Below are 25,266 nucleotides of genomic sequence, written 5' to 3'. Positions count from 1 at the left end.
TAGTCTCGTGGTTTCAGATATTTTAATAAATAGCGTACAGGTTATTTTCACTGATTTAACATTGAGCATTTAGTGAATAAAAGGGCTTGTGATTCATCCACCAGGTCTTTTTTGTATTTCCGCCATCATTTGGCCTGGCATCATTGCGTGTGAAGCAGAGATCGTTACGATCTGGAGCAAAATGTAGCTATTATCATCAAAGACGAGGGTGGAAATTGCTTGGATGACTTAATGTTTAAAAATATCATTTATTTTGTACAGGGTGGGATCAAATCTCTCTCCACAGGGATCTTGCTAAATGGCTGAATCACAAACTTTAGAAATGTGACTTGACTTGTTTTGGTGACTCATAGATGGGGATGATTCGGCTCAAATAGACACACCAACACCATGTTTGGTTAAGGAACTCTTATTTATGCTCCCTGTCAGCTGTTATTTTACAATTGAACACAAAAGGGGGATTTCTAATGTATCTTAATGCAGATCTAAAAGGATATCTCGTGGTTAGGTTAAAAACAATAAAAGCACAATAAAAGTTGTCATGAGACACTTTAATGTGGGTTCAAGTAACAGATCTATGAGAAGTTTCTTTAACAAAAAAATAACAGTGGGTTTGGCCTGACAATGACAAATATTTTTTACATTTTCAATAATAAGTAATATAAGTTTTATAAATAAGTAACCGTATAGTAGCTGTACATTATTGGGTTAAAAAGTGGTTCTTGAAACTAAGAACTTTCTGTGTCTCACATGCACATGCAACACACACTGGTTCTGTCCCTCCATGGCCTGATGATGAACACACACACAATGTTGCTCAGTAAGCTTCTAAGCACTCATGAAAGAGCTTTCCAGAAACAATGAATCTCTGTTCCCCCTCCAGTCCCACAGTAAGACCTCTTTAGCCAGTCTACACCCTCTCTGAACACATATGACAGAGAACACACATGGACAAAGATGAGCACTTCAGATGGTTTCCGTCCCTCGGATGAGGATGTAAGAGTCCGACACGAGCGCTGATGTATTGAATATCAGACAGTAACGTTAAGTCAGATGCAACCCTGCAGTTAGTACAACAGAACAAGTGCAAGTGCAATATGGCTTTATCCAAAGTGACCTAGGCTGTGTCCGAAATCGCGCACCAGATATTTTTGTTCTGTTAATAAAGATTTAAACAAAAGCCAACGCAACCTCAGATCAAAACACAAACTGATAGACTGTCTGTACAATGAAACGCATATATATCCCCATGAAATGTAAACATACATATACAACGTACCTATTAAACCTAATGAATTCTGTAACTTATTGGTCTTCTTTGATATAACGTATGTTTGCTCGTATATCCAGTTCTTTTTTCATTAAATCTAAATGAAAGCAATGGCATGTGGCAAGCTCCCTGCGGTTTAAGACGCATTGAAGAATAATGTTCCAGACTTCAATGCATGGGCTTTTAAAGTCTGTACTTTTTGATCTTTACCTCAAGAGACTTTTTAGATCAGATATTACGAACAGAATATATACATGTGATCTTAGTTGATAAAACTGTACATTACTGAGTAAAATGTCCTTAATAATTTGAGATATGAGAAAGCTTAAATATCTTTCTTATCTCTCTGTGCTAAACCAAACAAAGAGGAATATCTTCTATGTAGCCATGTATGATTATGAGCACAAAGTTGTTTACCTAAACAACAAAGTATGAATCTACAGGAAGGGTTATAAAGAAAGCCATCTGATCAGAAGCATCCACTAAAACTAGCAGTGAGATCGCTGCTGAACCAACAAGTGGCAGAGCGCCCTCTAGTGTTGAATCATCTGCATAACACTGTTTATGTATCTAAGGGATAATACATAACATTAACATTATAGTTTATAAAAATCAAGTCCTCTAAGGTTAAAGAATCAAGTTTATAGCTTAAACTATATGAACGTTTCCAAGGATACTTGTTGCTTCTTTTCTCTCTCCTCATAATGTCTGTAGGCTACTGCATATCAGTAAATACAGTTTCTAGATCTCAAAACTGTACTACTGTAATAGAGAAACTTGATGTTTAACATTTAACAATTTCAGTGACAAACGTATGTAAAGTTTTATGGATGCATGGGCGATCTCAGAATATCTCGAGTGATAATTGACATATTTACTGCCATCACAATTGACCACATGACACCCAAAATATGGTGTTGACAGATTTGCATGTGAGCAAGAAACGTACATGACAATTCAGGTGTCCCAGGAAGCCTGTGCTAAAATTCATCTAAAAACATTCTTAACTCTCTTCATTGTAGCCTAAGTCTCTTTTTCTCTAATGTACTTAAACTACAGGCTGATGTCTTTCTTTAGCAGACTGTAGCAGAAAAAGTAGCTTCGCTCGCATAGCCATGGTGCTTTTATTGTGCATAATGAGATAGTTTAGGAGCTTACTCTCAGCAGAACATTCCTGTGTTGGTCCGCGGGTGTGCCAGCAAACTATAATGTCTTTGTTTACCTCTTGAGAGCAATCTGGAAGAAACATAATAAATCATGTTGATCATCCGACTGTTTGCATCCAAAAATGTTGCTGGAGTACTTCGAAATACCTTTTTCCTACACAGAGTAGTTTTACAGGGGGGTTTAAAAGTCCACACGGAAAATATGGGATTCGAAAGCTGATTTTAACTAAGCCAAGTAAAAATGTTAGAAAACGGATATAAAATGTATAGGACATATTAATACATTCACACTGCATTCCTTCTGGGTCCCTAAATACAGGCGGGTGTGACACTGACCTTTTGTTTTTTCTACAGTAGCCCCTAACGGACAAACTGCTCCACAGGTTGTTTCCTTAATCGATTATCTGCTGCAAAGAAACGAAAACGTGACGACACGTTTGTCCTGTCTCAGTTGCCATAGGGCTTTGAAAGGGAGGGGTGGAGTGAGACGTTGATTGCAGTTCTTAACCTCACCACTAGATGCCACCAACATCTCCACATTGCTCCTTTAACAAAATGAAAACCGTTAAATGTAAACTGAAAACTTTTTAGAGTGATTGGATACAATGATAGAGGTTTGTGCTTTAACTAAATAACCATCAACTGTGCAAATAACACACACACACACACACCTCGCAAGCATGTACGTTTCTGTGAAATGTGTTCATTCACACCTTAATGTTTAGACAATCACACTCTATAAGCTCTCGTTCAACATGCTCAAATGGCCTGTAAAACATGAATTCTCTTCTGTCTTGTATTCGTACTGGTTTTCAAGTGCTTTTTGTGCTCTGTCCAAGAGCCCTTTCTACTGGGTGTGGGTTCCCTTCTGTGAAAATGACAGAAATCTTAATGCTGCTAATGAACAGGCCAATCAAGAAAAAGCCCCCGTAGCCCCCTCAACAAAAGCCCCTCTGGTTAGCCAGCTAGCCCCAATAACACTAAGTGCTGTGTGTGTGACTAAGAGACGCAGTAGTAACGTTATTTAAACCCCAGTGGGAAATGTGAGTGAATTCGGCTGTCTAGGAGCCCTCTGGCCCCAGCTGGGGATGAGAGTTTCTCCTGCTGGGGGAATGCTCTTATATATCATAGCCCATAACCCCCTGCTGATAATGAAAGAGCGCTGGAGTTTAGGGTGATGTTGTTAAAAGACACAGTCCTGGTCGCTCAGTGCAGACCTGTCACATGGGATCAACTTTCTTCCTGATTGCTTGGACAACAACTCTTGTAGAACCTCTACGGGAGATCAATGTCTTGTCTGGAGAGATTTAGTTGAAATGTCATTAGTGAAGCAATGGATTTCTGAATTGCTTGATATGAGATTGTGTGTCAGCGTGATCTCAGACGGAAGCAGTGCTTACATCAATTCTCTGCTTTGCTCTTTATGCCGCTTTGATATTATAATTAACACTCTTTAAAGTCGGCATGAAAAAACGGAAGTAGGGAATGTTTTTACTGCTGTATCGTGATTTCCGAGTGAAACAACTTCTGAAATGAGAAAAATATAATGTAGGGCGGGACTTGATTTCACTCATCGAGTACTGATTGGACCGGTTAAAGTTGGGTTTGTAATCCCGTTTGCAATCTGTCAGTCATTGCATCCCCGCCCTCGTGCCATTCCTCATGACCAGAAGTGAAGAGGGATCATTTCGAGGGGGGTTAATGTTTTTGATTAAAGATTGCAAGGGCAAATGAATAAAACAATTATAATAATGTGCACTGATAAACAATTTATAATGAATACTGCAAAACTGTTTAAATCGATTGGAATTGACATTTTTTATTTCATTCCGACGTTAATGTTTACAAATGTCAACACATCCCCCAGCTCTTGCATTGTTCTTTATTATTGTCTGTATAGTATTCTCCTCACCGTTTAACATATCTTTTATGCCAAAATTGTATCAATATATTGTGACATGATATATCACAATTCTTTTTTACAATAAAACATAATCCTCTTTGCTTCCTACGCGTAAACTGCGGCAACATTTCAATTGTTTGTTTAGTTTGTTTTTAATTTGTAAATTTTTCAGTGACAAACCTCATTCACTTGTATTTAATATAAGTACATAAGTTAAATCAGCCTTGAATGTCAGTTCTGTATGAACAACACAAATTTTAAAATAGTTCTGTATATCTGTAATTTTTATTTTTTTCAAAATATCATCTTGTGATACCGGTATCGTATATTGTTTCGTAATATGGGCTAAGCGTATCATTACATCCATATTATAACTAATACTCGTTCAGCAAATTTTCCACAGCAAAAATATTTTAAACATTGCATCATTTGCATAAGCTTTATTATATTAGCATTGTTATATTAGTGGTTTAAAAGATGTAACAAACCTCGTTTTAAGAGCATTTACAAAGAAAACTAAAGATATATTTTTGTAAGATGGCTGAGGATTTGAAGAAATCTTAGCCCTAATAACACCTTACTTTTTACCATCTTGTCTGTTTTCTGCCAAGCTGTAAAGGGTTTTGGGGGGGGTTGGCTGTGTAGTGCTCCCGCAGATGGCTGCGCTCTGATTGGTTGGAGAGTCGTATCACATGGAGTTTAGCACTGCTCCTTTCATGGGCTGCCCAGGGGTGAGAGTGAGAGCATGGAGCAGCATATGCACCGATGAGCACACACGCACACACACTCGTGGCGAGACGGCACAGATAAAGTCACTCTAGCAAAAACTCACTCTCATTCATGGGAGGCGTAAGGCAGTGCGTTTTGGAGATCTAGTTGTCTTGGGTGTTTTTTGAGTGATGAGTTGTACCGAAACAAGTGAAATGACGGAGAGATGCAACATTTTACGGAGCATCACAGCAGCGTTGTGCTGTTTCTATCAGAAGAGCTCTGTTATTGGAGCCAAGGTGAGTAAAAGTTCACAATTATGTGTTTTTTTTAGTTAACTAAAGCGTCTGGATCTTAAAGGGATAATTCATCCAAAAATCATCATTTACTGTGTATAAAACTGTATAAATGTCTTTGTTCAAATGAACACAGAGAAAGATATTTGGTAAAAAGTTAGCAATTTTCAGTTCTGGGACAAATTCCACCTAACGAAGAGTTCTGGGGCAACTTTGACTGCCATGTATTCTTCTTTCTATGATAGTCAATGATGTCCCTGAACATTCTTCCAAATATATTTCTTTGTGTTCATTGCAACCAAGTAATTTATACAGGTATGAAATGACATGAGCGTGAGTTAATGATGGCAGAATTTTCATTTTTGGATGAACTATCCCTTTAAGTAATACATTTTATAGTATATGCAGATGTAATTATATTTATTTCATGTCAATCTGTTATGCTGTATTCTAAAAAATCTGATGCAAAAAATAGAGCATTTAGTCAAATAACTTAAAAAGGGAACAGAAAACGTGGTGGAGAAGATTAGGTTCAGAGGTGTTGTAAAGGAGGTCTGTGTGTAGTGTTATTGTGGCGGTCTTTGGTCTGGGATCTTTAGATATATGGCTTTTCTCATCATAGTAAGTGAAGGCGCCAGGCAGACATCTCTTCTCATGCGGGACACATGAGGGGTGCGAATGCATTTCCTCCCATTTCCTTTTCATTGGTTAGTTTACTCTATGTGTTGTCTTTCAAAAGCATTTAAACAGTATTGATTGAATTCTTTGATGCGTCTCCTAAATGGATCTGACTGTAAGTGTGAACGAATGCTGTTTTGTTCACTCATCTAATGTGTTGTGAATAGGAGAGAGAGAGAGAGAGAGAGAGAGAGAGAGAGGAGCTCAGGTTGGGTCGAGTGAATATATAGGGCGATATAAAATTGATGGCTTTTCATGTGGCTGTTATGGTTTATACATAACCCGGGTGAGACTAAAACATCTCTTCCTATAACGGGGACGATCAGATGCTAACATTACATAACATTTTTAGAGTTTTGTGGCTAATAAACTATGTATTCAAATCTGTGATTTTATTGAGCAGATTGTAATATTTCTGTCAGTCTCTGCAGGTGTGGACATGTGCGGTTACCCTAATGTGTTCCTCTCCCTTGCTGCTATCCGATGGCACATCAACTATTGATCTATGATCCATCAAATCCCAAACACAACAGAGGGGGCAGATTTTTGAGAAACTTCAGCTGTTGAATAGAGATGGGACAAAAATGCCTGGAATAAATTCTTCAAATCCTCAACTTAAATGTTCATTCACAATTCTCTCCAACAAACACTGAGTGATTCATATAACAGCAAGAATGTGGAGAAGTTCATGCATCAATCTTCCATTTAATTGCACGTAGAGCGTTGGCGAATTCCTGGCATGGTTATCAGAAGTCTGTATTTTAGGATTCTGGGGATGATTTGGCCATAAATAGCAGCATGAATGTTATTTCTCACGTCTGGCCGGCCAACTCAGCAGACCCTCCCTCTAAAGTCTCGGTTGTGATCCATATTTTTTGGGCTCGTTTCAAAAACCAGTGGTTGCCATGGAGACTTCCGGTCTTTCAGATGGTGTTGGAGGTCATTTGGAGTTAGAGGGACAGAGGGGCAGTGTTGATGCGTCTTGTATAGATTCTTTCTTTTTGGAGAGGAAGTCACTTACAGAACAGCTATTAGGAGAGGCATGGGACACAGAATGCCACATCTGGCAGGGAAGAGAGAGGCGTAAATTTCAATGCTAAAAACAACTTGAGGGTTTATTTTGGTGTAAGGGGCAGCAATGGAAAGTAAAAGCTGTAGGGTGAAGGTGTGAATCTTAAACCGTGAGAGGGTGCCGATAATAAACAGGCTCACTTGTTTAACAGAGGTGTATGTTAACACCTTATGGATGCGGACCCAATCGAATGAATCACTCTTGTCCGTTTCCATTTAATCATTTAGGGGTTGAGCTTAGTGTGGGTGTAAAGATGTGGCACAAGATCTTTTTTACGGGAAATTCAAATAAGAACTAATTGTCAAACATGACACACAGAACTAACATAATTCATACATTTTAAAATTGTTGAGTTGTGTTGAATTAGTGTTGAAATTAGATTAAAAAAATCTAAGTAATCATAAACATGAGAAGAATATGATGTGTTTTTGCATAAAGGATATATGCAATATATAGTATATACAGTACATACAGTATATACTATAGGTACTATAAATTGCACAAAAACACGCATGCACAAACATATATATATATATATAAACAGTATAAAGATTGTTATTATACAACATATTGAGCATAAATGGGCATGATACTTTCAATCTTTTATATAGCATAGTATCACACAAACACACACGCACACACACACATGCACACACAGCTGAAGTCTCATGACTCTGACAGATATAATAACTCAACAGAGCAGTGGGACAGCAGGAAGTCTGTGTGATTGACAGGTTACTGGAGAGGTGCTGACACAGTCTAGCACAGTCCCATTTCACCACCCGTCAGTGATATACAGAAGAATATGGTTTTGAGGAACATTACTCAGAAAAGCATTTAATAAAATCATCCTGACAGTGTGAACAAACAGATTCGACTCAAACTTCCAAGATCTATTTGCATTTGTTCTTCCTTCTTCTCATTTTTAACAATTACAATCAAAATAATCAAGATATAAAACAAGAATGGAACTTTTGAGAATATTCTGTAAACGTACATGCCTCAAGCGACTTCGAGGACTTCAAGGCATTTTCCAGGCTCAAGGCTTTAGGATGGCTTCAAGCTATTTTGAGTTTGGGGGGACAAGCGTGTCCTCTACTTCTCCATCTTTAATCCCTCTTCTCTATCGCTGTATGGCAAATTAAGCACGCTCGAGGACACATTAAAAAGAGGCCAAGTTCAAAATGATCCAGCACAGTTGCCCCGAGCTGTTATCTCCCCTTCTGGCTTCCTTACAAATAGGGGTCTGATTGGAAAAAAGGCAAAGGAATGAGGGGGATGGGGTAAATCATACTGTAGATTAAAATGGAGAAAATGTGATTAAATAAGACAGACAGTCGGGGGTTTGAGAGAAAATGGCCCATTTATTGGCCTACTGTATATTGCCTTCCACATCCACATTATGCAGACTCATGGAATGATACAAAATAACTTTCAATAAATCATTTTGAACAATATAACATTTTGGAACATAAATCCTACATTATCATTACTCAACCCCAAACTCTGAGACTGTGAGTTTTATGGTGCCGTATCTAGAAACACAGAAACATGGCAGACACCCCAGGGACAATCTAATGGACAGCGTGATGTTGGTCAGATAAGAGAGGAAGAGGACCTGTGTTTAAAGTCCCAGGAGACTGATGGGACACTTTGATGGCACTCTTGTTTACTCCTGCTCAGGAAGGGTGTGACCCGACTTCAAAGCCCAGACATGGTCGATTCTCATGCCCATAAGCGGCCACTAATTAACCCCAAACCCCTGGGAATATCAACCTTCAGGTTTAAGACCGGGGTCTGCATCCTCCAAGCCCCCACAGGAAGCAGAAGGAATGTATTCAGTTTATTAAAAACAAAGCATACACTTTTTAAAAAATGGTGCTATATACAGTAGCATTAAGTTTGGTTCTTGGCTCGTAGAGGAACCACTTTAAGTGATCTATAGAACTATATCTTGGTGCTTCAATGTTTTTTTGGGTTGACTGAGGTGCTATATAGCACAGTTTCTGTATAAAGAACCTGTTTAGGCCCTTTATGGTTCTTCAGCGGTGCTATATAGCACCTCAGTCAACTCAAAGATCCATTGAAGAACCTCTGAAGAACCACTGAAGCACCAAGATATAGTTCTATTTAGCACTTAAAGTGTTTCCTCTATGATTTCGAGCCAAGAACCACTTTTAGTGCTATATAGCACCTTTTCTTTAGGGCGCATGGGTTCAAAAACGTATCAGCACATTGCTAAACAAGCACCACTAACTATCTTGCATGGGATTAGTTGGGTTCCATCACAACATGTGAAATCAATCTGAGTTTACTCCCCAGGTACATGACCTCCACCTTTAGTCCTGCACTTTGCCATAATCTGCACAATTTTGTAATCCAACCTGCTGGATGTGCAGTTCCTATATACACTAAAGAGATTAGACCTTTTAGAGTTAACAAGAGAATTATTTCTCATCCACAATAAATCATTTAAAATCAACTTGTGATCTCACTGAACACGAGAGATCAAATTCAGCCTTGTTGTGTAGCATCATCCAGACCATGACGTGATGTAATGTGCACTGGAGTCATCGTGCTGATGTGATGTCTTAAAGAAATATTTAAACCAAAAAAGAAAACTCATTGTTGACTCATCTTCAAGCTATTCCATGCAATGATAAAAGCTTACAAGATTTTAAATGAACAAGTCTTAACGGTACCCAATTGAGTGAAAATTGGCCAGAGTATTCACCTTTTGTGTTCCATGAAGAAAATAACAACAGGCAAGTTTTTAACTACATGATGATGAGTAAATAAGTTTTAATCCTTATAGAACTCCTAAATAAGATTTTTTTTTATTGTGAAACCGTGTCTAAGCCAACCTTGTGTTCAGCAATTATCCAACTGGACCTTTGAACCTTCAATTCAATACATCCAAACAATCCGAGCCACAGTTAAACATTACAACACCCTTTAAAAAGAATCTCATCCATGTTCCCATCATGCAGATATAAATTATGATAGATATAAACGGCTCAAACATAAAAGCTGAGGTGCTGAAGTGATCGACTCCCAGGACAAATATATTCACAGTGCCTCTGCTGCTCTCCAGCAATCGAGCTTTGGCTATTTTTAAACATTTATGGCTTCGACGAACCTCTAAATGGATCACGTTCTCTCTTAAAGCAGAGTTATGAGGCAATGTCGTAGCGCTGAATGAATGCGACCGCTGTGCCAGAAACACATCACCTCGGCTGGCGTACAATCACAAGCTGGTTGTAAACTTAAAGTGTGTGGATGGTTTAATTTCATTAGTTTTTTGTCCTTTTATTGAACTGGACAACACCATCTTCCCAGCTAAGCTAAAACTATGTACGGTATCATCTGGTCACTGTAATTTGTGGCTTGTGGGGTGTTGGCTCGGCTTGCCGTTGTCTAAAAGAAGAGGGTGTGACGCCCGTCCCTCATTACAATACCAGTGGCATCAGTGTGTATTTCAGTACTTGCTGTGGTCTGGGTTTGTCAGTCTATACATAGTTAGGCTCTTAGAAGCTAGAAGCTGTTTTAAAGCGACAGTACACCCACAAATAAAAAAGCCTCAGATCTGAGATGTCCAGCTGCAGGCTTGTGCTCAGTGGTTTGTGGTGGACCACAGTGTCTCACTGTGGTCAATACAGGACTATTAACCGATGGATGTGATTGACAGACCACTGCTGAGACTACGAGTCACTGGAGATATAGAGAAACTGACAGCTAAACATCTCAACATCACAATAAACCAAGCTCATCTTCTCTCTGCCTGTCAAACCTGAAAAAAGTCCAGACGTCTGAGAATATTCGTTTTTTTAATTTAATGACATCATGCACTCAAACCAGCCTTGACTTTATAAGAAATATGAGCATTTGAACATCACCACAATGTGCTTATTTGATTTGTAACAGAAACAGACTTTACGTTTTTTAATGTGACACCACCAAAACTGATATACTAGGGATGTAACAATATTATCGATCTTGTGTTATCACAATAGCAAAATTATAATATAATAAGAAAGTTAGAAAACATAACATAACATAAAGAAAGTTAGAAAAAATAATAGATGTTAACTTTGGCAAGTTCCTTCTGGTGCAATATTTATGTCATTGACCAATCTCATACTATAACTCATACCTCTATACAACAGTTATGATAAGTGGATGAAGGAAATAGGATTCCAGGTTTCCAAGTCATCATTTTGATCATTTGATCATCATTTAAATGCTGCAATAAATATTGTAATGCCGGCTTTATTGTACAGTGAGATTTCGATATTGTTACATTCCTATGATATACAGTATATATTTGAGATATAATGTCATTTTAATAGATAATATAAGTATACAGAGTAATCCATAGACCCTAGAGTTTCAGTTTCCTTTAAAGCACACATTGGATGACATCACTCTTTAAAAATTCTGTCATTCTGCATAAAGAAAGATATTTACTGCCAAAGTAGGAAAATAAAAACTATAGGAGATAATAAGGGGATATAACAAGGAGGCAGCGTTGAGAGTTACACAGCTATACACGGACGTCCGGCATTTTTAAAACCCCCAAAAGAGGGGACACAGGGACACGCTGTCACTTATTAATAAAACATCCAGTACAGCAGTGCTGTTTGTTTGAGTGACGCAGTCTTCTTCATTAATTCAGTACAGAGACAAACACTGTCATATCAATTCTGTGTTTCCACAACTGAGTGTGCAAACACAGTTACTCATCAATTCCAAAATCCTTTGCCTCAATGTCGACGTATCGCTCAATAGATCACAACTACAAAGTTGAAATGATGAACCCTGCAGTGACTAACACAGATTAAGCTCGGGAATAAACAGCAATACCCACTGCCAACCAGCTGGAGTATAGAGGTACCACTTTAGGTCTCTGAGGTTGGGTACCACACATAGCTGCCATTCCAAGCACTTCAAGAGAAGGAAACGCTACAATATGCTTGAAATCACCCAGCTGAAATAGGTTATGACTGCCAGCTTACGCTATAAATGTTTGTCCATGCATGGAATACCTGGTTGACCTACAGTATTTGCCAAATTATGCAATATAGATGTTTCAGCGGCAACAACATAAACATTATACAGTAAGGCCCAAACTTAACTTATGGTAGACCTCCGCAAAGAATCAATAACATTGTTTTAATTGAATAAAATTGATATACAACAAAATATACATTAATAGTAATATAAGTCCAAACCGTACACTATATATACAAGTCAATAACTCATGTATGAACAACAATGACATGTGTTTTTAAAGCCAATATTACAACTATAAAGTAAATAATATAAAGTGCTATGTGTTGTGAATGTGTTTCAATTCTATGTAACCAAGTCACGTGAGTTACAGTATGTTATTCCCTGAAACACTGACAGCAATATTCATGGGAAAATGTATAAAACCGCAGTATGCTTTATTAAGAACTCTACACACTCAAATTCATTTCTTTTAAAAAGCCCCTGACAAGAGTTACTGTAAGTCATTCACCTCCTAAAGTTACTGAATTGTGAAATCCTTTTTTTCACAACCTGTAAAAGCAAATGAGGATTCCAAGCAACTGGAGCCTGTCCGTGGGTGTACAGGTAAAGGTGTGTGTTATGCCTGACGGCTTCTGGAGGCAGGTATAGACAGGAAGTGGGCGGGGCTTCGACTGTGACACAAAACAGAGCAGCACAGGAAGCATGAGACTAACAGTAGCCTGTCAAGTACTGACTCACAGATCAAAAAGTAGAGAGTGGACTAGCAAGAGACTATGAGAGACTAAAGTTTTTAATTATTTCTCGGATTGACAGTAGACACACAGGGCCATTATGGCTCTAATTGACTCTTCTGTTCCAATCTATGTGCAGTTTTCGAGGGACAAGTACATCATGGATGGTCCACCAGAGAAGCTATGCAAAGAACTGGAGGAAGAACTGAAACTTAGCAGCGAGGAACTGCGGAGCCATGCCTGGTATCATGGAGCCATTCCCAGACAGGTAAACTTTTATAGGGCTTGTCTCTCTCGCTCGCTCACCTTAAATGACTCGTAGTCATGCCTCTCTCTGGCACTCAAACATTCACGCTCTTTATGGAAAAAGATAATGCAATAAAGGCACGTGGCCATGTTTGCTATAGCTGCAAACAGGGATTGAGAGATGAGGAAAAAACAAGTGCACTGTATATATTCCAATTTATAAAAAAGTACTGTTGTGTTACTATGTGATGATAACAGAGGTTCTTAAGTCAATTATATAATTCTAATACTATGGCTTTAACATGGTGCAAAGAATATGATTCATGCTAAAACAAAAAACATGGTAATACCACTCAAACTCAAAAAAGATGATTAAATATTGTAAATATCTTTAAGAATAACAGAAGAAGCACGGAGTTAGATTCGTTTCTTATGCTTGCATTGCTACATATTCGTCTCTTTGCATTTTTAAAAGTTCAATTTTCATTTTTATTTGCTTGGCTGAAACTTTAGCGAAGGCATATTTATGATCCGAAGCTGGCCATGAAAACCATTTTATCTGCCAGATGGACTCTTTTTATAAGCACACGGAGGTGGCAGAATTCCTGTTTTAAATTGGCACTCATTTATCAAGTGCTAATGGTTGGTATTTAAGAACCTATTTTAAATTTTATTAAAAAAACACATCTGCTGACAAATCCTCAAAGTAACCGAAGACCAGAGATTCTTTTTAGATAGCAGTTGATCAAAACATCAAGTACTCGTGTTGAACTGGTTTACAGGCACTGAACCTGCCCAGAACCGGAACGGCCAGATACACACCCAGACTTTTTTTTTATGAAAAGCTAAATCTGGGATTGTGGTGTTAACTCTTCCTCACCTGTTGTCTTGTCAAACAACAAAAATGATGTGCTCATCGTAAGTACTTGATGGTGTCCAGCCATGATATATTGGACAGTTACCGATATCTATGAGCAAGCGTAACTCACAAAAAGCTGTCAACAGTTTCTCATCATGGCAAACATTGTGTTGATGGCTGTAGTTTCGTTTCCTTGACAACCAGCACGTCTCCTCCTTCCCATGATCCTTTTGCAGAATATTCCCATGAAACTGACAGCTCATGCATCTGCAGACGTATTAGATCAAGTTTGGTTTCCTTAAAGGAATACGTGTGCAAAACTACCAGCATCCGGAGGCTATTGCTTACACCATAAATTTGCTGGTGATCAAAGTCATTCAGGTTCAACTTTATGTAGTTTAATGGGCTTAAAGTGAACCAAAAATAAGAACCTGCCTGACTTTCTTTCTTCCGCAGAACACACAAAAAAGATATTTCGAAGAATCTTGTTAATCTGCACTCATTCACTTGCATTGGCTTTGTGTCCATACAATGGATGTGAATGGGTGCAGGAACTGTTAGGTTGCCAACATCCTTCAAAATATCGTCTTTTGTTTTCAGCAGAAGAAAGAAAGTAATACAGGTTTGAGATGACATGAAGATGAGGAAATGACACCATCATTTCCATTTTTGGTTGAACTATCCCTTTAAGAGTTAGAATTTGATCACTACAATGGTAAGGATTCAAAATAAGAATTCATTGGAAAAAATAGCTTTTGACAATTTATTTTCCTGCATTTTCTCCATTCTTTAAACACACTTCAGAGTTATTGCTCTTATTATAATGGATAAACTACAGTATGTCATTCAGAAAAGTGTGTATATACAGTATACTTCTATCAACACACTAACAGAAGTCAGCAGTGAGTCTATAGACACTCATTTATCCCTTTGTGTAACGCGTAGATCCTTACACACCCTGTTATTACGCATTCATCCCGTCACAAAGCCCCTGGCTGCACGTGGGCCGTAATACAGGTTGCATTTACCCGCAGCGCTGCATCTTTCAGCGGGGCGAGTCGGACCTGTTTGTCTGAAGATAATCAAACAATCTACACACAAGAGAAAGAGGAAGGCCGTCATTCACCCATTCTATAGCCTTCCCTTGATGATCAACGGAGTGAAATGATCTGTGGATGATTTCAAAAGCAAATGTGCGTGGAAAAACAAATGATGGAGGATAGAAGATTGAGACTTGTTACTGATGTGGAATTCAATACTGTATGTGTGTCACTTGGCAACACAGCATATTGCAGAGCAACTTACATCAAACACGGAAATTGACAAACGTGAATGATTAAAACCAGTTCAATTTGTATTCATTTAAAAGAACCAACTAAAGTGCGTCATTCACAAATCTGGAATACACTATTACCAGATTCATATCACTTATCAATTTGTTAACATTAGTATTTGCAATAGCTAACATGAAGTATTCATCTCTGTTGATGTTAGTTCATGTCAATACAGTTGTTCATGTAAGTTCATTTTGCATTAACTTATTGTAACAAAATCTGTAAAGCGTTACTTAAATATCTCGGTCTTGGCACTTCCAGAATACCATGGTGTTATCCGGCTAAAAAGGTGCCTTCTTTATTAGTGTAAATGAACCATGTAACAACTATAAACTGCTGTTCAATCCCACAAGAAAAGGTCTAAGAATTAAAGTTTAATCTCCTGAAAACAATCATAAAAGCTTTATGACTAATAAAAAACCCAATTACTTTGTTCCTGGTGCCGCTGCCGCGCCATGCACGACGCATGCTACACCGTAATACGAATCTTTTAAATAAACAAAATCATGTTTCCAAATTAAAAATATATATAATTTATGTATAAGAATTGTATAAGAAACTTCCTAATGGGATCACTTTAGATAATACACAAAAAATTTAACCTTCTTCTGTTTGAAACAGTCCTGATTTACTACTAGCAGGCAGAGATATTTGGTTTTGAATACCTATCCCTTATTATGATTCATTCAGATTCTGAATCACTTCCAGCAGACATACATACAATTCAGTTTGGAGAGGCGATCCATCATTCTATACTGCTTGAATGCTCTGGTGATCCACAAAGAAACGAATTTTCCGGTCGTGCCATGTATCACTGTCATAAACGTAGTTCCTCTAATGTTTACTCTACACACATACTGCAACATGATTAGAGATAAAGTTCAAAGTACAAAACCAGATCTATGAGTAGAAACGCATCACTTCCTTCTTAAATATTTACACAAGTATTATCAAAGGTACGGTATCTTATACAAATCAAATCATATATGTAAATTAATGAAAGTATTTCATTTATATCCGCACACATGGCCAAAAAATTAAAAGGCACTTAATATTAATTTGATTTTTTTTAGGTGGCAGAAAACCTGGTCCAGCGAGATGGGGACTTTCTTATCCGAGACTCGCTGTCCAGCCCGGGAAACTACGTCCTGACCTGCCAGTGGAAGAACACGGCCCAGCACTTCAAAATCAACAAAAATGTCTTAGCCATGAACGAGGCCTATTCCCTGGTGCAGTACTTCTTTGAGAAGGATGGGTTCGACAACATCCCTGCATTAGTACGATACTATGTGGGCAACCGTGCGCCGGTTTCTGAGGTTGTGGGAGCTATTATCTTTCAGCCAATCAACAGAGCTCTTCCTCTCAGATGCTTGGAGGAGAAATACAGAGTCGGATCGACTCGTGCAGAGACGGGATACTCGGAGAGGAAGAATCTGACTTCTAAACGGTTAAGTCTGAATATCGTGAACGGACACGGCCAGGATCACACCCTTGGCCGTGGGAATCTCCTCAGGTGAGGGAAAGACTATCTATCCTAGTTTTACAATCGTTCAAAACTCTGTACGCTCATCGAACGTGAGATAAATGTAATATTTATAAATAAAAACAATTCATGGAATAAGCTTATTATTCAGGATACATAACTATATAAAATCATTTAAAATGCAAATATTATAAATATAAGAATGTAAAAAATGATATACAATTATTCATATTATTCAAATTATGTGTATCGCTACATATAACATTTAATAAAAACCTAAGTAATTATATAAAAATTATGAAAATATAGATTTCAAATTGTATACAAATTGTATCGAAAAATTTAAATGAGCATAAAGAAAAAACATTGTTAGTGTACATAATCAGTTATAATAACATTTATAATTTAATCAAATTAAAAATGTTTGTTCAAACATGTTAACAATGGAAATATTAATGATTCATTATTGTCCTTTACGGAAATGTCTAGGATGAGATTTTTTGCTAAATTTCTGATATTCATACTTAAAAGAAAAAAATCGAATAATTCTGTTAGTTGGTTGTGCTGCCCTTACACAAACATAATTGGCAGTATTTTTAAAGCACAGATCATAATACGTGTGTACCGGCCCACATCAAGCAGTGATGGCAATAGCAAGGTGTGTGTGGGTGTGATTCATGTCATCGTATTCTTGAAAACCCTCAGAAGAAACTAAGTGACCTCTCTTTCTCCTTCCAGCAACAAGGATAAGTGTGGAAGTCAACCGGCATGTCTAAACCACGTTCAGGAGAGGAGACGGCCACTAAAGACCCATCAGTCTGAGAGTTTTCTCCCAATCGGTGAGTGTCTGTCAGCTTTCATCTTCCCTGATACCCCGTCACGCCTCCGAACCTCTAGCGATAGGCACTTCTGACAGCCTTGAAAACCAGTCATCTTCTCTACACGCACTTTGTGCCTGAGCGAAAGTAATTCTCAAAGTCAAAATGTCCTTCTGGCCTTTATTTTGAGCAGCTGAATGTTAAACGTGTGAAACGAGACGTAAGATTGGAATGCAAAATAAAAGCTCTTCGGAGCAGAATGAAAGTGGGGATAAATTATGCCCGTGTCGGTGGACTGGAGATGCGAAAAACGACCCTTTGCTGTCCACATCAAAAATCTGTTTTGCAATGCAGATCGCAAAACCTTCAGTCGCGTTTCCACTGACATAGCTTGCTGTTTATTTAAATGAAAGATATTTCAATAAAACGCTGATATATTTTGCTTTCAGGCTGTAGGACCCATGCACAGGCACCACATATGGAACGCCAGCCGTGCCCTAAATCCCCAGTATTCCGAACCGGAAGTGAGCCAGCACTGAGCCCCACGGTACCCCGCAGGATTGCTTTTGACACCCAGCCAGGCGAGGCTATCCGTGGATCTGACAGCCAGTTGTTTCCCAAGCCACCCCCTAAACCCAGCAAGGTGCCTTCTATGAGAACATCCTGCACCCCACCGGTACCTCCAGTGAAGCCCTACAAACTGCAGAATTTATTCCAACAACAGCACCCGTCGGGTAGCCCGGAAGTGAGCTATTGTGAACTGAGTCCTTGCAGTATTGCCGAGTGGGAAAAGATGAACAGCTTGCATACTAGCGGTTACGTGGAACGGCTAAAGAGCGAACTGGATTTAAGAAGAACCGAGAGCACCAATAAACTGGATCGCAGTTCTTACCATAATGCAATCGAAGCTTTGAACCACGACAGCGAGGAAGAGAAAACAGACGAAGAGGATGCCAACAACAGTAAAGGTTTTATAAGACCCGTGTTTGAAACTGAATCGGCATTTAAACCGGGAGACGCAAACTTCCGCCTTCTGCCGGTGGAGAACAAGCCGCTGGAGATGACAGTGTTAAAGAAAGCAAAGGAACTCGTCGTCGGTCAAGATCCAAAGACGATTGCTAAACACATCCTGCACGCAGACTGTCAGGTATGATTACAAAGTCAAGTCACATTGCATTTCATGTAGACTTTAAAAGCCTCATGACAACAGATGACTTATCTACAAAAGTTTGATATAAGTTTCATATAGCTTTCAGTTTCAAAATATGAGAGGTTAACAAGAAACTAAACACACAACAAAGATGACTATCAAAATGGAACTGGGGATAACCGTCCACACCCATTGAATACAAGCATGAACGATGCGTCTGTAATTAAAATCTTATTATGTGAGTCAGTCTGCTCTTCAAAATGGACACCGGTTATTCCTGCAGAGCTAAAAACAAACCACAGCTGCGATACACAGCCAAATGTATTTCAATTCAATTAAAGAGCAACACCAAAAGGGTCTTATGTTCCACGTTTCTCTCTGACAGAGGTACTGAGACTAGGCTTTTGTCTGGATGCCTGAGAATTAAATCACAAGATTGTTGTTCATGTCAGTCACAAGATCAATATTAGAAGTAGAAAACAGGCTCGGCCCACCCACATCTTTCAGTTTAATTCCAAATTCTTAAATCCTCTAGAATCATGCCTCAGCTTATTAGTGGAGGTACTTATGATCTTTGAAGTGGGTTTCTTTAAAGTACTGTGTGTGTGTGCGCATGATACAGGTTGCTAGGATACTGAATGTTTCCGAGGAGATGAAAGGTCAGATGGGCGTGACCTCCGGGCTGGAGTTAGTGACCCTTCCTCACGGGAGACAGCTGCGTCAGGATATCATGGAAAGGTAAACGGATGCTGTCAACACCTGATCTAAAAGACAGAATTTTGAAACGAAAAACTTTATAATAAATTCTTGACTTTTTGCCAAAGCTCTAATTCGTGCCAAACAAACTTCTGTGTTTAGTCACATTTAACATGCATGACTTGTCCTTTTTTAACAGGCATAGCACCATGGCAATTGCCGTCGCTGTGGATATCCTAGGGTGCACAGGAAGTCTAGAAGAGAGAGCAGCCACCCTAAACCGGATCATTCTGGTCGCTCTGGAACTCAAAGACTCCATGGGAGACCTTTATGCCTTTTCCTCACTAATGAAAGCACTGGACATGCCTCAGGTACCAAAACGCTCCTCCCATCGGCTACACACAAACTCTTCAGGTTCTCTCTAATCTATTTTCTGTGTTGAAATCCAACTCAGTGTGTGATATTTTGTTATATCAGATCACCAGATTGGACCATACGTGGACTACCTTGCGGCGGAAATACACACAGACGGCCATTATTTATGAGAAATCTTTGAAGCCATTTTACAAAGGACTCTATGAAGGAAGTGGTAGGTTTTTGAATTTATTAGTATTAAAATGGCATTTATAGGCGATTTGTGATTAAGTTATTGGTTTGACTTTCAGCTGAAATTCCCCTGAGCCATGCCAGCGTTCCCCTGCTGATGCCTCTCCTCACCCTGATGGAGAGGTCAGTGGTCACCTTCGACTGCATGGACATCTGGGAGAACAACGACCAAGGATGTGAAATCATGTTCCGCCACCTAGAGGGTGCTCGTGCTGTCGCTCGCAACGCAGACACCTACACCTGCAACGCACAGCGGATCCTGAAGGGTAAGTCCGGGCAAGTCATTTCGAAACTAATGTGCTTCAATTGAAGGGAAGTCATGAGACATATAGAGGTTAATGTGATAGACGTGGTTAGATTTCGATTCGCCGTTGAACTGCTCAGTGGAGAAGTTATATTTTTAAGCCAGAGTTCTACATCTGGAATTTTCGAATGAGTTTTGGCAATATTGTAGTTTTAAATTTTGAAAAGGCTTGTGGTTACCTAAAGAAAAGATTACCTACAAATGAAAATTCGATCACGAATTGTTCCAAACCTGTATATATTTCTTTTTGTTTGAACACCAAAAAATAATATTTGGACGAATGCAACAGTTCTTGGACCCCATTGATTTGGAAATGTACCATATAATGGTGGTCAAAAGTGCCCCAGAACTGTTTGCTGTCCTACATTATTCAAAATATCTTCTTTTGTGTTTCACGGAAAAACAAAAATAATTTAAAATTGAATATAAAAATATTTTCCCTTTTCCAGATTTCCAACCTATTGATGACATGTTGGAGATCCTCAGGACGGATTTTCAGATGCGTCTGCTTTGGGGGAGCAGAGGGGCGGCCGTGAATCAGACGGAAAGATACGACAAGTTCAAACTTATCCTCACAGCCCTGTCTAGAAAACTAGAACCTGCAGTGAAACACACAGAACTCTGAAATAAAAAGACTGTTTATACTGTACATTCAATTCAGTACTGCACACTGAATATGCTGCACATGGAGTCAAAAGATCTTCCTCTTGCAATTTGGAAAGCATTCATGAGTTCATCTGGCACATCTATGGATAGTTTATTTCTTCCATATAGACTTTACAAAGGTGTATTTGTGCTGTACACTTCTGACTGCTGAAATGGGCAGGAAACAGTTGGTGTAAAATGCATCAAAGAAGGAAGTGTATTTAGTCTGCTAAATGACTAAATGTATATGCCGATTTGATCTAATGGCCATACATAATCCACCAGAAGATTGTAGGTCAGGGTGTCCACAGAAAGAATGTTGCAGGACTCAAAATATGTATATGTGGTAATCACGTGACCTGCAAAGTGATGAACGGGAAGAGAACAGATATGATGGACTATAACTTTAAGATGGATCTGAAGTTCTGTGAAAGGAGGAAGCAATGTTTAAAATGCTAGTATACACTGTTCTTGTCTCATATCATGAAGTCTGCCGGTCAATGCAGACCTGATCAGTTAAAAAATCCCAAATGGTAAATGCTGTACATATTTATCTCTAGTTTAAACACGTGAAGGCTAGTTTGTGTAATATATTGTATTTAGTATTGTTGACCTGTAAATAGTCACGCATAAAATTTGAAATGGAATATTCTAAAAAATTATGAATAAATATCTAATAAAATGTTTTTATTTCGGTTACAGAAATTGTCTCGTTGAATTTCATATAAATTCAATATCATACTAAGATTTCTACTTTTTCCTACAATCAATTATACACATCATACAGATGACCAAAAAATAAATACACATTTAAAAAGTATTAATGTCATTACATGAAGTAAAAATAGAGACGGCCCTAAACATTGAGTTGTTAGGTTTCAGCTTAAAATATAGACACATATACATCACATATACACATTATTTACATTTACGTGCATTCTTTAAAATCTTTTCCATGACCTTAAAAACATTTTGATCTGAAGACATACGCTTAAACGTTAGAAATTAGTCTTGTAGACAAAAATGTAATGGTTCTAAATTTTATTAAAAGACATTTTTACTTTGACAGAATATTAAACCTAGCTTGGCATAGATAGGACTTTTATCACAAAAGTGAAAAATTATTTTATATTTAAGCCAATTCTACACAATGGGTCACTCAAGATGCTCAATTACAGAGATCTTATTTACTTTGGATTAGTTACAACACTATTCCTAAACAACAATCTGTGTTATTTCATAGTTTTGAAGAGTTTACTATGATTCCAATATAGGATAAAACTAAAAAGTGGTCCTAAACTTTTGAAGGGTAGCGGTTTTTGTCACTATTATTATCATTATAGCATGTTTGTAGTCCATATATCCACAAGAAGAACTCTGACGAGAGTTCTTTTACCGCAAAAAGTTAAATATTCTTTCCCAGATTACAAGTTTGATCATTTGTTTCTAATGCACTGAAAACTTCATCTAAGTCAGGTGTCTCTATTGTTTTGTTTCGTGTCTGGCGAGATGAGCGGAGAATAAAGGTGTGCCTGCTGTTTCACTTGAAGTGAAATGCATATCTAATCTGCCGAGACAGCAATAATCAAAAGCAATGAATAGCAATATATAGCACCTCCAGTAAAACAAGACAAAGAAAACTGCATTACGCTGACAAGTATTGACCTTCTTCTGCCTCAACACAAAAGAGTGAAGAAAAAGTGAATCACACTTTGGCTGCTTCTGTTATTATATAATGCTGTTTTAAGCTATATATAGCAATACCTGCTTGTTCACTAGATTGATGAACAAATTGAATCAGTCAAACGAGACAGTCATAAGCATTTATTTCTCTTGCTCCAACACAAACCCGCATATAGTGGTCACCACCGTCTAACACATCCATACAAGGAGCATTCGCGTCTGAGGTCACACGCTCACCAATACTCCAATTCAAATGCATGAGGGTAAAAAGTGCATTGGTTAAGACCAAGGTCCACCGAGAATAGGATTCAACCATGAAGAACTGGTGATAAAGTGATAACGGCAGGGTTCGGATGTACAAGCACAGTCATTTGCTTGGTTAGAGCATCAATAAAAACACATTCGTTCTCAAATAAAAGATGTTAATACAGTTTAATGATAAAAACGAACTAGTTATATACATATACGCATATATTCATCCATATGCATACAGTTTTATAGGCAGGAATCACATTCACAAAAACACGCACTTGAGATCGCATTATAGAGATACGCGGTCCCTTGCTGGGAGCCGATGAGCAAGTTCTTTTAACACGTTATCAGGAGCTGGAGTTTTCGTGGGGGCATAGAAGGGCAGAAAAACCTTTAAAGGCTTTAAGTTAGCACACAGAAGCTTGAAATTAAGGCAGATATGCTGGTATTTTTTGTAATGATAGGTTTGTTGTTCTCGAAGAGTTTTCTCTGCTCGTTTTGTATGATGTTTGGCTCCACCTGCTGATCGAAAGTAGAACTGCATCACACTCCTTTGGTCCATCAAGGCAACAGGGGGTGGGGCAAGTGGATGCACGTTGCTGTGGGAACTGTAGCCCCATGCTTCCTCTATTCTGATTGGTCATGCTTTTCGGTTAAGGACAGCACGGTTAACATAACATTCATGACGGAACGCATCGATGACGAAATGAAGACATTTTAAAGTAAAGACGGAGACGAACAAGACACTGATAAATCACAGACGTATTTAGAGATTAGAGGCGGCTAAGTGGTTAAATCCTATTAAGGGAACAAGTTGGTCAGAGTGAGGAAGGAACAGCTATGGATCGTGCAGGTACATGAGATGGCACAAACAAAGATTCCTCTGACTTGAAATGGAGCACAAATGTTAGTGGCAGGCAATGACTCTCTTTGGGTTTCTAACATTATCGTTCTCTGTTATTGCTCAAGGGCGTCTCGGTTCCCCATTGTGAGCCCATCCCTGCACACCCTGAATGTCTGCTGCAATGGAATGATGTTAATGGACATGACACAAACAGCATGCGCAAACATGCATACTGCCCCAGCACGGCTCTTAAATCATGTCCCGGTGTTAAATTCCCCCCACCGCCCACTAACAGACCCACAGCAGTGAGTCCCGTCCACCAAACACCTCAGAACCCCACTCATCCAATCAGGAACCTGTAGCCACAGAGAGAGAAAGGACAGAGTCACTGACAAGAGAACAGAAAAATCGATCAAAAACAGAAAAAGTTGTGGCAAATCACCTCCACCAACAGAGGGCGCTAGAGCTGCTGTGAATTTACATGATCATTAGACTGGTTTAACTTGATTGGTTTGTATTTAATGCCTTGAACCTCTGGTTACAAATGAAAAGTTATGGCTGTGCCCCTGCGAGGGTTTAAGAAAAAGGGGGAACCTGCCAGAAGAGGTGAACCAAATTGATAAAATTCCAAAACTGATTTTTCAGAGACGAAGTGGAAAAATCAGAGAGAACAGCGAATAGAACACATAACGGACGATAGACACACGGCACATAAAAGTAAATCTGAATAAAATAGAAAGCTGTAAGATTTCAGCAAATCATCTTTCCGACAGACATTTGGAAAGCAGGTATTTCGTTCTGTTTAGCGTTTTCACAGGTTGAAAATATAAAAACTGATTCAAAATAGTGCACCGAGCACTCATTCATTAAAAGCGTTAAAAAAATCTCATCAATAAAAAGTTGCCTCAGCTCAGGATCTATCCACTGCAGCAACGTGGCAGTGCAGATGAACAAAGTCAGTGTTTGTGTGTTCGTCCTCGGGCTCACACAGTGAACAAAAGCATACAGGAGTCAGCCAAGCTGCGCTCGATGAGTCGCGATAAACCTTACACAGCTTCCCATGTGTGATGTCATAACTGGGCGGGGCTCATATGTAGGTGACCGCACCTTTGCTGTTTTTCTCCAGTGTGATCTCAACGTATGAAGTTGGGACGTAGCCCTCCTCTCCGCCCTGTTTTCGAACCCGCGTCCATCCGTCGCCTTTATCTTCCTCTATGATGTACAGCACCTCGTTTTCCTTCATTACCAATGTGCCTTCATTAGAGCCTACGAGAAACACACAGTTTTAACATTACGCATTGAACAGGAAGTCAGTGAGGAATGTTTGTGGCTGATTCTATGTTGAAACGCAGCAATGTTATATCTTATGAATGTCCGGGTCAAAAAATCGAATTCTCATTACAGCAGTCCAAAGAGTTCACAATAGTTGGAGTGATGTCACAGTGTAAAGAATCAACTTATTTTAGTATTAAGCATATTTTTTTTATTTAAAACAAACACTTTTCTTTT

General features: G+C 38.7%; 2 protein-coding genes across 7 annotated transcripts in view; one reads left to right on the top strand and one right to left on the bottom strand.

Annotated features, from left to right (window-relative positions):
- The window catches only part of bcar3 (BCAR3 adaptor protein, NSP family member), a 51,514-nt gene extending 29,834 nt beyond the window's left edge, over positions 1–21,680 (top strand). For 3 of the 4 annotated variants that reach the window (XM_079466645.1, XM_079466646.1, XM_079466647.1), the window contains 9 exons: positions 12,977–13,105; positions 16,350–16,789; positions 17,498–17,598; positions 18,027–18,724; positions 19,350–19,465; positions 19,623–19,794; positions 19,901–20,012; positions 20,089–20,295; positions 20,783–21,680. In XM_079466645.1, coding sequence (XP_079322771.1) covers positions 12,977–13,105; positions 16,350–16,789; positions 17,498–17,598; positions 18,027–18,724; positions 19,350–19,465; positions 19,623–19,794; positions 19,901–20,012; positions 20,089–20,295; positions 20,783–20,958 — 2,151 coding nt within the window. In that variant the 3' untranslated portion in view covers positions 20,959–21,680. Of the gene's footprint in view, positions 1–5,066; positions 5,347–12,976; positions 13,106–16,349; positions 16,790–17,497; positions 17,599–18,026; positions 18,725–19,349; positions 19,466–19,622; positions 19,795–19,900; positions 20,013–20,088; positions 20,296–20,782 lie in introns of those variants that run through there. The other variant, XM_079466648.1, reaches the window with a different exon arrangement.
- A 1,396-nt stretch (positions 21,681–23,076) lies between these two features.
- Positions 23,077–25,266, bottom strand: part of fnbp1l (formin binding protein 1-like) — a 38,203-nt gene continuing 36,013 nt past the window's right edge. For 2 of the 3 annotated variants that reach the window (XM_079466652.1, XM_079466650.1), the window contains 2 exons: positions 24,865–25,023; positions 23,077–24,113 (listed from right to left, as the gene is read on the bottom strand). In XM_079466652.1, the coding sequence (XP_079322778.1) occupies positions 24,106–24,113; positions 24,865–25,023 (167 nt within the window). In that variant the 3' untranslated portion in view covers positions 23,077–24,105. Of the gene's footprint in view, positions 25,024–25,266 lie in introns of all 3 variants that reach the window. The other variant, XM_079466651.1, reaches the window with a different exon arrangement.

The sequence above is a fragment of the Barbatula barbatula genome, assembly GCF_947034865.1.
Source record: "Barbatula barbatula genome assembly, chromosome: 11".
Classification (NCBI taxonomy): domain Eukaryota; kingdom Metazoa; phylum Chordata; class Actinopteri; order Cypriniformes; family Nemacheilidae; genus Barbatula; species Barbatula barbatula.
This window is presented reverse-complemented; position numbering and strand designations above follow the sequence as displayed.